The following is a 14,522-nucleotide window of genomic DNA, read 5'->3' as shown; positions in this document are numbered from 1 at the left end:
GAGAGAAGCACTTACATTTCAGCCTCTGGCATGTTCTGAGTGGTTTCTGGGGATGCCCCCAGCATGAGAGCCCCAGATGTTCACAGTGTAATAACCCACCCATAAAACATGTCCTTCATCCGCTCTTGCCCCTTCCTGTCTCACTTTCCCCACTTCCTCACACGTGCTTCCTCGGACACCTCCTATGTAAAGAACCCAGGCTAAATCTTTACCTCAAGATCTACTTTTGGAGGAACCCCAACTGAGTCAAATTCTAAATTCCATGTGGTTGCTGCTACTGTTGTTATTGTTTTGAATTACACTACATTCCCACCAAAAAAAGTAACAATGACCGTGGGGTGCTGGTCAGTCAGAACCTCATTAACACTTTTAAGGCTTGAAAAAACTGAAGATAGTGTTTCCCATAAAGCAACAAGTTATTCCTCCTGTTTCACGAAGTACCCTTCTTCCCAGCAGCTGCTCCAATTTCAAAGCAGGATGATGAAGGCTTTGAAGGTGCTCTGTTAATGCAGTTACAGATCCAGATTGGGTATGCTAGCTCTTAAACAATGGACTTCAGGATATATGCCAAAAGTAGAACATTGTCTCTCGACATAAGAAAACAACTGAATTGGTAATGTTAAAAAAAAAATCTGTAAGTATGATCAAAGTGTTTATATTATGGAGAACAAGAGCAATCATCTCAACATGCATTCTAGATTTATCAACTCTGCACACATATTTTAGGAAGATTTTGAGAGATTTCAATACAATATCTAAAAATGACCCACCATTTTATTTTTAGCAAAAAGAGATTCTCAGTTTCTGGTAGTTGTCTGTAACTATAGGCTGAAAATGTTTCGATTTTAAAACATATACGTGTAAAATTCTCACATGAAAATGAGCGGTAGCACAACCCACTGCAGTGTGATGGCTTTTTATTCACAGTTTGTCCCGTCCAGAGATGCCAGACTCACGTCACATGCAGTAAGTTCACATCACACGTTTTGTTTTACAGACTCTAACCATTTATTTAACAAAATGGAAATTTCTAATATCTAGCACTTTTCTACATTTAAAATTACAGGGAAAAGAGACTCGTGTTCTACAGTATATAATGATTACAAAAGAGTTCGTTATCAGCTTTGAATGGTTAAAACACTTTCTCTGCTGATTAGGACTCCACATCCTTTAGTGAAGTGAGATGACATTTTTCTTGTGGAAAAGGCCAGTGTTTCTTGTTGGAGGAGATGTGTCACCAGTACAACCTTCCCTTCACTCAGACCGGTCTATCTGAGGATTTCTCTTACCAGTGAAACAGATGGGAGTCCATTTCACTATTTTGATTCCCAAGTCAGATATCAATCCTTTTCACTTAGGGAAGAACTCAAACGTATATAAACCAAAAGGCGGAGATTGCTTTTTCCATCCTTTTTACTCACGTGACGCTCTGGAAAGTCACAGTTTTCTTGGTGGTTTTGCTCGCGTGCTGATCCCTGTTCATGGAGCTATTACTAGTGCTCATGTGCAGGAGATGTTTTGAATACTGTCTAGCACCCACAGGAAAGAACAACAGACCCCCCAAATTTGAATTTTGTTCTTGCAAACTCTAAAAGCCAACGATCACTTGTGCCTTGCAGAATCTGGGGGCTCTATTCCCAGGTGCAAAGTGCATTTTCCGGGTTTCTCCAGAGCAAAGGCAGGGTGGACGCCCTCATTAAACCTGTGCCTGATGATGAAGAGCAACTGTCCAGTCTCAGAGTTTATAAACAGGAGCCTTTGGGTGGTGTAGTCCAGTAGGATGCCCACTCTGGCGGGACGCTCTGTCACGTGGACATCGCTCACAATGCCACTGTAGAAAAATGTGTATCTGAAATGGAATGGAATGGGAATTGAAAACTTTGGAAATCTTGAAGGACCATGATAAAGAAAATCACTTGGAGATAACCGATTGTGCAGTTGTTCACCTCAATTCACAATGAGTTGCAATAACATTGTCCCAAATACTTTAACCAGATCCCTCCTAGATGCTAACATGCATAGCTCTTCCCAACAGACGAGTATTTTTAATAATTTTGCTCCTTCTACATTAGGAGGCAGTCCCAGAATAACCAACATATGCCTCCCTTGTGATTTTTCTCAACATTTTAATTCTTTCCCAGCTGCCCACGTGTTTTAACTACTGCATTCATGGTGTGTCATTCTTTTGAATAAAACTCCTTTGAGGCTGCCATGTACTTTAAAAAGTACCGCGGGCTTGCCTTCCATAAAGTGTATTAATTTTACCATTTAAAAATTTTGTAAGTAACTTACATAAGGACCTTTATGAAGTTTAAGAAATATTTCATTATTTTTGCCCAACTTCATCTTTTGTACACTCCCACTGCCCCAAATCAACTTTCCTTTTCATCTTCTCACCCTTACAGCCAAGGGGGGGTGCCTTTGATTTCTTTCTTCAATTCAAACAAATTCAGTTCAACATGTAGTCATTGGGCATATCTGTGTGTCCTGTACTTTGCTAGACCTCTGCACCTCTGGGGGATATGCAGACCATAGCACACTGTCCTTGCCCCCAGGGACCCCATACTCTACTAAGCAGGAATGAAAATTGTTGATGACTTAAACATGGGCTGGGGCTGAGTGAGACTCCAGTTTAGAGCACAGATTGGTAAAGCGTTTCCTTACACATTTAATGGACCTGGTTTAGTTGTGAAAGGAAAGGTTCAAGGCCAGGCTGGCAAGGAGAAATTGCTGAACAGAAGAAGTTAAATTGCTCTATGCAAAAAAGTAACACAAGGTGGGAGTTTTCTCCTGGCAATCTTAGAAACAGAGGGTGGAGCCCTGAAAACAGAAGAATAGAAGAAATGAGAGATGGAAGAGAAGAAAAGAGATGAGGGACAGATCTGTGGATATGATAGGTCTGAGGGTGGGAGTGACACTGGGAAGACTGGGGCCGGAGAAACTGGGTGACTCTGGTGTGGCTGAGAAGGACAAGGACCTTGAAGACCTGTGACATCTCTCTTAAAGGCCCAGAAGCTTGAGTGCAGGAATATTTAGGAAATGGCAAGTTAGCAATTTCCTCGCTGAATGACGCTCATGTGAAAGGGCAGAGGTTCACAGGGATGGAAGGTAAGCGAGACTTCCACAATGATAAAGGACCTCTTCAGTGCCTTGCTAATGTGAAATATGGCAGAACATTATGAAGTTTTAGAACCTGTAAAGCACACAGAGGCTGCAGGTGGCAATGACGGAGAACAGCAGTGGGCTGTTGTTGGGCTGCCCAACTTCACCCTTGGAGAACAGATGGAGAACAGGCTGGGGCTCTTACAGAAGGGGCTTGGGGAGCAGATGGGCTCACATTCAGCCAAAGAAGAATGGTCAGAACCGGATGGGGAAAAAAGGGAGAAGGCGATCCAAGCCATCGGGGCAGCAGAAGCAGTGATGAGGTGGCAGAATAAACCTGTATGTCATGGAGAACATCACCATCTGATTGAGGGGTTAGGAGGGGACATGTGAATGACTTTAAGGATATTACCCGGATAGGTAAGTCAGAGGCCAGGCTCTAGACCTGCCCTGTCCAACAGAGTGGCCACCAGGCACATGTGGCCACTTAAATTAAAATTAAGTAAAATTAAGTAAAATTCAAAATTCAGTTCGTCAGTCCTATTAACCACATTTCAAGTTCTCAAGAGCCACATATGACACCATTTTTCTATTTTTGCAGAATGTGTGATTGCGCAGCACTGGTCTAGAGGGTTCTGAATGCCCATATAAGCCATCTCCCTACCCTGCTTAGAAGGTCCCCGGTGCCCACAGGCCCAGCCCTGGTCAGTCCCTGAGCTAATCGCTACCATGGAGGTCAAGGAGGGAAAGACATTCCTTGAAGCCTTGGACCCACCAGTTCTACAGGGCCTGGAATTCGCCCTGTCTTGTTTCTGCCTCCATTTCCTACTGAGCACATCACTTCCTTCTCCAACCTGCACTCCGGCCTGAAATCAAGCCTATCTGCCGCGGCCTGACTCCCTCCCTATCCTTTGGACTGCTGGTCCCTGTTCAAACAAAGGTCATCCAGAAGCCTGATTCTTGACGCCTGCATGACCCTGGAACTACCTTGGCGAGGTTTCCCACCTGGGTGGACCACTCTTGTGAATCTCACTGATGGCCCAGAATGAGCCCAGCCAGACTCCTCCCCACCCTGGTGGCCACTCCCCTCAGGCCTCCTCATACTCCAGCCTGGTCACATTCTTCCTGGCTTCCCCCTTCACTGTGGTCCCACCTGAGTGTCGACACCACTGTAGATGTTTGTAGATTTTTGAGCAGAAAAGGAAGGGACGTGATGCAAATGATGTTTGAGAAATATTTGTCAGCTGTGACACACAGAATGGCTTGGAGTGGGTGGAGACTGGAAGAAGAACACAGGCATGTTGGCTGTGGATGAAACTAGTAAAGGAAACAAAGCCTTGAGCTAGAGAAGTAAGTTAGGAACAGACAGGATGAAATACCGTTGATTCTGTCTCCTTAGAATCTCTTCATTTCTCCTAGCCAGTTGTGACATCTTAAAGCCTGATGCAAGTAGAATCAAGAGTAATACCGCTTGGGGCTTCCCTGGTGGCGCAGTGGTTGAGAGTCCGCCTGCCGATGCAGGGGACACGGGTTCGTGCCCCGGTCCGGGAGGATCCCACATGCCGCGGAGCGGCTGGGCCCGTGAGCCATGGCCGCTGAGCCTGCGCGTCCGGAGCCTGTGCTCCGCAACGGGAGAGGCCACAACAGTGAGAGGCCCGCGTACCGCAAAAAAAAAAAAAAAAAAAAAAAAAAAAGAGTAATACCTCTTGGTTTAAATCATGAAGCGAGAAAAATGGAAAAACACAGGAGGGTCTGCTATAGCAGTACTCTCAGTAACCTGAAGGCCAGGGTGCTCTAATTTGGAACATGAAATGAGGCATTTAAGACCTGACCTCTCTGTGCTGTGACCACACACAGCACACTCCTCCTCCCAAAATCTACAGAACCTACCCTGGGCCCACAAGAGCCAAAGACCAAAGTTGTTGAACCTGCTGAATGAAATGAACAGTTCTGTTTTCTAGAGTCTAGAACTCTGTATTGGACTCTCGTCTTTGGTTTGGGTTCTTAAGGGTTCAAGTGTCTAAGGAAATTTTCATGAAATCAATACCTAGTTCCAGCTCTAAGTCTACCGATTATAAACTCTGGGTTTGAATGATCTTTCAGCTCTAGGAGGAGGCTGAATATCAATTAATCATCATGGCTCTGCCTTGATGGAATGTGACTTTAAATAGCTCTTGGAGATGGTGTCCTTATGAACCATGTCAGAGAATCAAACTCTGTCAAGTAGGATGCAGGGAGAGATGTGCAGCCAGAAATATGCAAAATCCCAATCTGTGGGCCTTTTTCTGGGAACTTGCGAGCACTGCTTCCTTTTTAAGCATTACATTTGAATAATTCTTCACATTTGATTCTTTATGATTTCAAAGCTCTTCCTTGTACCTGACTTCATGTGATCCTCACAACCCCAAAATGTAGCAGACCAGGCATCACTGTCCCCTGACAAGACAGATGAGCACATCAGATACGCTCATTAGATTAGCCAACTTCTGGGGAGTAGTCAATACGAGGCTAGTCGAGAAGGGAGCCAGGACTAAAATCAGGTTCCTGGCTCCAGTCTCATGCTCTTTTATTAGACTATCTTGTGCACATATTCAGTTCATAACATGCTCGCCTTATCTAACGCAGGTTAACAGCTTTTTCACATCAAGCGATTAAACAATACTAATGAGACAGGCTGGGACCTGGGACCCTTTACTGCAGCACTTGCACCTGGACAAATGTCTTCTTGAGCAACAAAATACAAAGAAACTATAAAGGACTAAAAATAACTGCATGCATGTCCAGTTGGGGCAAAGTATGAACAACAAGATACAAAAAGGCCAAAACCCAACTGCCACTTCTGAGGTGCCGGGAGCAAAAGCAGGGTACTGCGCATGATCCGTGCCCGCGACACCGCCAAGGGGGTGGGCAGACCACCTAAGCCACGCCTCCCGCCTGACCCAGCAATCCTCCCCTACCCTCAGCCCATATGACGGACCAGCTCACCCCCCCTCACGGAGCGAGCGTGGGTACCTATTACTTGTTCTCGCTCTCTCCTGCTGCGGCAGGAGTCCCAATAAAGCCTTGCTTGCATTCCTCGTCTGGCCTCTTATCAATTTCTATTGATTAAAGAGTCCAAGAACCCAGGTCGGTAACACTAATAAGACCAGAGGTTAGTCAGCTTTGTCTGTAAAGGGCCAGAGAGTAAATATCTTAGGCTTTGGGGCCATTCAATCTCTATTACAACTAGTCGTCTCTGCCATTGTAGCACAAAGGCAGCCGTAGGCAATACGTAAACAAATGAGCTTGACTGTGTTCCAAGAAAACCACATTTACAAAAAAAGCAGCGGGTCATATTTGGCCTATTGGGCTATAGTTTGCCAACCCTTAATATAGACCAACGGCGGTGGGGTAGGGGGGTGGTACTGGGGACCTACTTCTTCCTCAGTCCTGTTGACTCCTCTGTGGAGGGAGCCCTTTCGGCCTTACCCTTGTGGTCTCTCCCCACCCTGGGGTGAGTTTTGAAGGAAAAACTGGCCATGCATGTGTTTCCCTAACTCTTCCTGACGAGTTTCCTGAGGAGATGCACATGCTTCTCCAGGAACCTACTCTGCCCCACAGGATGGGAAGCTGCCCTGGCCAAGGCTCTGCGTGGGGACAAGTCTGTCTATTAATAGGGTTCGATATAAGAAACATTCTTGCTTTCACATAGGAACCACATTCTCTAAAACCGGCTTCCTCAGTAATCAGAGTAGTAGTTGAATCTCCAAATACCTGAGTCTTCTGTTTTCTTTCTCAGCTGACTCAGAACTTGGGCAGGGAAGTGAGAGGTTATTTATTAGGTCCCTCAGAGCCCTCTGCCTAGACATCAACGCATGACACTTTGATTAAGTGGGGAGGGGCAGGCTCCGGCTTACCTCTGCGGCTCAGAGCAGTGCATGTACCACGCGGTCTCTCCTTGTCCCAGGGCGCCAGCCCGCACCGCCGAGCTGGAGCAGATGCCCAGTCGGTACGCTGGGCAGTCTGTGACAGTGGTTTCCCAGTAGTGCTGGCCACAGGCAGGCAGCTCCTCACCCAGCACTGATGGGATTCTGCAGGCAAAGTTGATCAGGAATTGCCAGGCTTTGTCTCATAAACACCAACATTCATAAATGTGTACACAGTTTAAGCAGGATTCTATCCTCGGAAACTGCTGGAGTTTGACTAAAGACATTCATTGTTCATTGTGCCCCCGACGTGACCTGATGGCCACAGAATTCCCCAAACCCTCAACATGCATTTAACACATTTCTACTGCCACACTCAACACACATGTATTACACATAGCGTCTCTTGGAGGGACTGGGAACCTGGAAATTAGAATAATGGCAGGATAAAAAGAAATGGCACAATCTCTGCTTTCAAAGAGAGTGAGGAAATATAAGGGAGGCAGGTGGAGAATTCCAAGAGAGCATGACTTGCAAAGTTTTCTTCCAAAACTTGCACATACACAAAAAGGAGTCTCTAAAACCTTCTCTCACAATGGGTTCCAGTGTCTGCTGACTTTCCTGGGCACAGAGACCGAAAACGGTGCTGCTCCTGAAGAGCAAGCTGTCTGGGGAGGCCAGAGCAGAGCGGAGTTCCACCTGGATGAACCAGGTGTAATGCTTGTGCTCCTCAGAGGCTTGTGGTCAACAGTCTTTGGGACTCTGGCCTCTTTAGATGGTAGCAGGTACACCTGAGAGGTTGTCGAAAGGTCTCTTTTTGTCTCACCTCAGCTATTTTTGTAACAGACACGGTGAAGTGAACCAAAGCACTTTCCACTGCAGATGGGTGACCTTGTTTGCATGAATTGCTCAATTTTGCTTTGAAATGGCTGAGACAGCAAGGAAGCATTTTTAATTTAAGCAGCATTAATATTCAGTCAGCACCCTCTCCCTCTCCCCCCTTAACAGATGAGAAAGTGATTAATGCAAAGGAATGTACTTCATTTTCTCGTGTCTTTACCCAACAACCTCATTTCAGAGAGGGGGCTACTGATGGGCCCTTGCTCTCTGGAGCAAAGCCCAGCTGCCTGATATTTATGAGTTAATTTTCAGGTTAATAATAAATAAGTAAAATTCTATCAAATACATTAGTTATTATCTATGAACTCTTACCAACCTCCAATCTATTTCTTTTCTCTTTGATTTTTTTGAGAAATCCAAAAGAGACAGAAAAGCCCAATCTATTTCTTAAATCTTTTTTTCCCCTGAATTCACTCATTTGTACATGCTTAGCATCTCCAGTGTTCTGGGTCCCAGGCTAGATTCCGGAGATTAAAGATGCGGAAGAAGAGGCTGTTGCTTGAGGACTAGTCAAAATAGAGCATCTGACCAACGACTCCACAAGTGCTCAGACCTTTTTGCGGATAAGATCAAGGGTGCCAGGGCCCAGAAAAGGCTTGGTCATTTCCAGGAGCAGGTAACACCTGAGCTGAGCCACAGACAGATGAATAGCAGACTGAGAGGAAAACAGCACAAGTCGCCGTTGGTGGGCTCAGGGCTATACTGTGAGAGCACCCTGGGCGCATCAGTGCCAACAGCAGTGTGTTTCACGTGCTTTTCACGTACTTTCTCCCATTTGACCATTTTGACCCTCAAAATAACCACGAGAGAGTGCAGGCAAATTGCAGAGCAATCTCCCCACCGTGCCCTCAGCTTTTGGATTTCTTTACTTTGCTGCTTCCTTTTGTGGGAGCTTCTGGGGGATGTGGTGGGGGGGGGGGGGGGGAGGGCAAGATCCTGAAAGTCCTGCATGTGGCCAGAACCAGAAACTCAACAAAATGTCATTCTCCTCTATTCCTTTTCAAGTGGATAGATTCAAAATCTGGTTTGCTGTTGAAATAATAGAAGAATTAACCCAGGCTCTTTTTTCATTGAACCAGAGATAATGCCTTAGAACAGCCTATGTGTTAAACAAAACCATCTGTGCTTATATTTCTAATAAAAATACTGACACTTGCTCCAAGTTTGAATGATCTCTGTCACTTTCCCCCTAGTAACGAACCATAACTGAACTGTATGTGTGCGTACCAATGTATGCTCAATGTCACACATACCAGGCGTGTGCACAGGTGAGGCCACACTGAGGTGACACCCTCAGAAGACTCTCCTGCGGAGGCATCTCGTGCTTTCTTCTTCTACTTACTCTGTCAGCCGTCTCCTCTCAGCGAAGCTGATCTCTGTTCCATCTGAGGAAATCTGCAGAGCGGGATGAGCCGTTTCCCTCAGCAGGAGAAATCTCGTTCCTATTGTAGTTAGAAAATAGGATTATAACATTACTGCAATGTCAAGCGCTATCCCTGGGCCAAGCCCCGCATTTCAGATCGTAGTCTCCCTTGCTTCTAACATCAAAATCCTCTGCTCAGTGTTTTCAGATCCACAGCAAAATTTCTTCCGTGATAAGGACTAGTGAACATCAGTGGCTGGTCACCTCACCCGGTGTGCTTCTCCGGTACTAGCGCTCACTCTATTATGCAAAGTATGCTCCCTGCACCAGCAGCACCTACCTACCTCACCTGGAAACTAGTTAGAAATGCAGAATCTCGGGCCTGCCCCAGACCTCCTGAACCACAATCGGTATTTTAACAAGCTCCTTGGGAGATTCACACGCACATTGAAGTTGGAAGATGCAATGGTCTATCTAACCTCCAGGAGTGGTTCTAACAGTGGACAGTACAGGCACCATTTGGGACTGCAGGGAACATACTTCTGGACAGACAGCCCTCATGCCCTCTCTTTATAAACATCAGGCTGGCCCTAACCACATCACACCCAAGGTGCGTGCACAAGTTTTTGCTGGTTAAGCAAATCACGTAATGTGCCACCCTCAATCTTGCCATCTTTGGGTCTAGCATAAGATAATAAAATGATCACTCTTCCACTCCTCATTTCTTTTCACAATAATTGAGAACAGCCAAGCTTTTTTTTGTTGGCACCATCAAGGGTATTTTCCCCAAAATGCCCTTGAACAGTTTCATCACTTTTTTGAGCTGCTCACTCATTCATTCATTCAACAAACATTAATGGGCACAAACCATGTGCTAGGCATGGAAAATAAACAGAAGAATAAGACTAGAAGCTTGTTCATAGAGTTCACAGTGTAATAAAATAAGAATATCCTCATCCCACTCTTCCCCCAACACACACACACTCAAAACATACCCAGAAACGACAGCACATTGTGAACCAAACAAGGATCATCTGAGGAGATTTAAAACACTTGTCAGAGCCCATATCCAGGTAAATTAGACCAGGCTCTCCAGGAGTGGGCTCCCCACATCAGTATTTTCTTAAGCACCTGGACTGATTGCTAATGGGTGGCCAAAGTTGAGAATGTCTTAAACCAGAAAAACAAAAGAAACACCTTGACCTTTGGCCAATCTTGGGTCCTCATGCCAAAAACCTAGCCCTGCCAGCAGGTTGGGGGCGTGAAGAAGTGGCCCTCTAGGATGTCTTCTCTGGGTGGTGGAAGGGAAGGAATGGGAATGCTTGGAAACAGTTCTCTGTGTGCAAAGGAGAAGGTACCTCTGGTGGAAATGAGGGCAGCTTCACTCTGTTCACTTGTCCCAAATGCACTGATGGCTTTCACGTAGAAAAAGTAATTGTCATTGGGTTGGAGGTTAACTTTCAGTTGGAGTCCTTTAATTCCAGAGAAAGATCTAAATATGAAGGGAAAATAATAATTTTAAATATAACCCTATATGCTAAACAACTCATCATATTTCAATCCTGTAGTGAATGAACATCTTTTATTCACAACAAATCACTTATTTTTCCCTTTTTATGACCACCGAGTTAGCAAGCCAGATTTTATAAAATGGCCATTGTCCACTAAATTTACTTTATCAAATCATTTCTACCTTGATCAACTTTTGTCCAATATTGTGACTTCCAGAATGCTCTTTGGAATAGAGCCAACCAAACTTTTTTTTTTTTAAATTCAGAAAATCGACTAATTTTGTGGTTATTGAGTCCCCAAGGATATGTTGTTTTCTCTATCAAATTTTGGCTGAGAGGGCACTTGTGGATTAAGATGATATTAAACCAACCTGTAATGCAAAAGACACCATCTCATTAACAGATCCTGAATAGTGGAAAACTTAAGGTGAGTGTTGATTTTGTACATGGTCATCATGCCAAAGCCAGCCAACTTATAGAAACTGAAGATCTCCAAAGAAGACAATACCCTTTAGAGCAAACTTAATCCTGGAGAGAAAAGAGAATTCTAACTGCCAAATACAATCCCCAAAGCTGCTGTTCCTAAACCTCCCATTTACATTAAAAGAAAAGTGCTGGTCGTGGTATCTAAATGGCAGCAGGCTTGGCAAGAACACTGTAACAGCCCAACCATTTAAGCACAAATGGACCTGTTGGATTTGAAGATGGAGCTCTGAACTTGCCAATGAACTGGAATAATGTTTGTGCCTCTTTTCCATTCTCTTTTATCTGCTTGATATCGCGTCCTAGGGCATTTATACAAATAAAGTATACAAGTGCTCTTTCTTTTAGCCTCCATTTGGAGAGGCATTGGAGAGAGTTACAAGTTAGGCTCCTTGCTAATAAAAGAAGTCCTAATCTGAGTACTAAAGAATCAGAATCCTGTTCCTGTTAGATGTGCATTGGATACTAGTCATTGAAAACAATAGTACAATAGCCTTCAAGTTCATTCTCAGAGGGAGATGCGGGGTTTTTTTATCTGTTTGTTCCCTTTGTTTGTTTTTTATTTTCTTTGTGTTTGTTTTATTATTAATGAAGGTACCACGAAATCATTAGAATCAAAGAGTGGCCACTGTTCATTCTCAGACTGATTTTTGTTTTCAGGTTATTTCTACTTCTGTTGACTTACTTCATTCTCAGTACCTACCTTAGAGAATACCATGGAGAACCAGGAGAAGGAAAAAGTATCATTGACCCAAAAAACAGATGAACTTAGACTTTTTAGAAGCAGAAAATCTGTACAGAGTAACAATCCCTCCCCCATCAAAGCCCCATGTCTAAAAGCACAGAAAACTCACAGTGTGTTCCTCAGCAGGAGGGGGCAGGGAGGGGAGAAGCCTGGGTCTATTTGTATATTTGCTATTTAGTGCCTGCATCTGGTAAAGGTCAGTACAAACTCCCCAAACCTTATTGGTTGTTATTTCAGAACCTACCACCTGAGCAGGTCCTCACAGAGTACTATCTTTAGATGCATGGAGAATGCATGGATTGAGCCACACGTCCACTGACAACTAATAATGCTTCAATTTATTAACAAAAAAACCAGGTCCTATGACTGAGAATGCAATTCCCAACTAATACCTAGATTGTTATTCTAGGGTAGATGTATTTCTGATCTTATTTGCATTGATGACTGAAGAGATGTTTTCAATGTACATTAATTATAACAAGCTTATTGTCTCAATAAGCACACTCAGATCTGAACTGAATTTCAGACTTCATCCACTCATCAAATAAATACTTATTGATCACGTATCATGTGCCCAGGCCCTGTCCCTGCTTGAGGTGTAAGTGACAAGGAGAGGTGAGGAAATTTCATCTCTAGAAACTGGATAGAACATATGGGTTTCATTTTGTGATAATGCAGGTGTTAAATGCCAAGGATGCTGTTTTTTGGGTAAGTTTTGCTCTTAAATTTTATGCAGTCTGTCAAGGAGGAAATTCCATATATATAGTCAATTGTATGCTAAGTCTTATTAGTCATTTAAAGAATAAAAGTTTACATGGTACAGAAGCCAATATATGGGATAAGATCTGCTTTCAGTGCGCGAACATGTCATGCAGACGTGACAAATATGCCTAATGCCCTCGCTGACTCTATAAAAGCACCAGGCATGAAAATGAAAGTAATATGAAATATGGTAGGGCTTTATTGTTTATAAGTTGCTGTCTTATGCTCAAGCACCAAGAACAAAGCAAAAAAGCTCAGCTATGAATGGTTCATTTCCACGTCTGTTTATTGTCTGACCTCACTTGAATGTCATAAAAGCCTTCATGTCAGCTGTCCCTGCTGTTTAGCCAAATGAAAGCTTCAAAAATTTTGGAATTTGAAATCTGAAGAGTGGCACTCTTCCATAGATTATATTTTTTACTTCAAAACCAAAAACTTGTCATAATTGCAACTGAAACCACATGAGTTATAGTAAGTTTTGCATAGTTTGGAGTAGAATTCAAATTCACAGAATATCCAAACTGAAGTAAGTGATTAGACAGCAAATGGAACCACAGCAAGTTGTTGATGCTTAGGTAAGAAGAGATTTCAGCCTTATCAATAATGTGACTAACCTGACGATGTTAGAAGTCTAGAGCCAGTAATAAAATTCAAAAGGCAATAAGAAATTTGACTCAAAGGGTCTCACTTTGGGTCCTAAGTGTGGGATCCTCCCTACAAGTATCATAGTGCAATGGAAAGGGAAGGCTTTATATGTGGAGGTTCTGGGAATGTGAGGACAAGGAAGCATCTAGGAACCCTGACAGAGCAAATTAGCTGATTGCTGGTAGGGCATAAGCATGCTGTGGGGTTTGATCACAGAGCTCTGCACCCAGCAGGTCTTCAAAGGACTTTCGGCTTGCTCATTGGTAGGACAAAGGACATTTGTTAAACTCCAATGTTGTAAGGCAGAGAGAAATGATTCAAAGGAGACCCCTTGTCTCCTCAGAAGTCTGAAGGGCTGCCATGTAAATGAGAGTGGTCTCCTCTTCTGCTGTTTCAGAAGGAAACGAGTGGAAGCCCCCAGGAGGCTGACGTTTGTCCAATATAACAAAGACCTCTCTAGCCTGAGCCTTTTCCTTCTTTAATTTTTGCAAGGAATGACGGAAAAGTTTGCCATAACTAACCATAGACAATGAGGCAAGAATTATTGATATTTCACATGGGAATTGAAAAGGATCTTTATGAAGAAAAAAACATTAGGGACTTAATGCTTAACGGGAAAATACTAAAAGCATTCCCATTAAGTCAGAGAGACAGACATGAGGTTAAAAAAAATTGGGAGGTAGGAGGTAAAATTATTACCATTTGCAGATGATATGACTGCTATCTAGAAAACCTAAGAAAATCAGACAAAAAACTCAGAATTTAGTGGAAGAGCTAGATGTGAAACTAATATAAGAAATCAAAACCGTTCATATACAAAAAACAACTAGATAGAAGATAAAGCAAAAGAAAGATCTTATTTAGAATAGTGGCAAACATAACAAAAGTATATAAGATTTATATGAAAAATATTTTTGAAAATGGTACTGAAGGAAAGCACACAAAAGACTTGACTAAAAGGAAAGGCATATCAGTTCTTGGGTACAAAAATGCAACATCACAAAAATTTCAATACTTCCTAAATTAATCTATCAATTTAACATGATCTCTAAAAATACCAAATTGTCAGGGGCAGGGGAGTAGAGGTGACTACACAGTCTGATTCT

General features: G+C 43.4%; 1 protein-coding gene across 1 annotated transcript in view; it reads right to left on the bottom strand.

Moving 5' to 3' along the window:
• Positions 1-900: 900 nt before the first annotated feature.
• The window catches only part of CMYA5 (cardiomyopathy associated 5), a 106,755-nt gene continuing 93,133 nt past the window's right edge, over positions 901-14,522 (bottom strand). The window contains exons 10-13 of the mRNA XM_060295934.1: positions 10,629-10,762; positions 9,250-9,349; positions 6,999-7,172; positions 901-1,849 (exon numbers count right to left, since the gene is read on the bottom strand). Coding sequence (XP_060151917.1) covers positions 1,603-1,849; positions 6,999-7,172; positions 9,250-9,349; positions 10,629-10,762 — 655 coding nt within the window. The 3' untranslated portion in view covers positions 901-1,602. The remainder of the gene's footprint in view (positions 1,850-6,998; positions 7,173-9,249; positions 9,350-10,628; positions 10,763-14,522) is intronic.

Source organism: Globicephala melas, chromosome 3 (genome assembly GCF_963455315.2).
Source record: "Globicephala melas chromosome 3, mGloMel1.2, whole genome shotgun sequence".
Lineage (NCBI taxonomy): Eukaryota > Metazoa > Chordata > Mammalia > Artiodactyla > Delphinidae > Globicephala > Globicephala melas.
The sequence above is the reverse complement of the archived record's forward strand: the minus strand, read 5'-3'. Positions and strand labels throughout refer to the sequence as shown.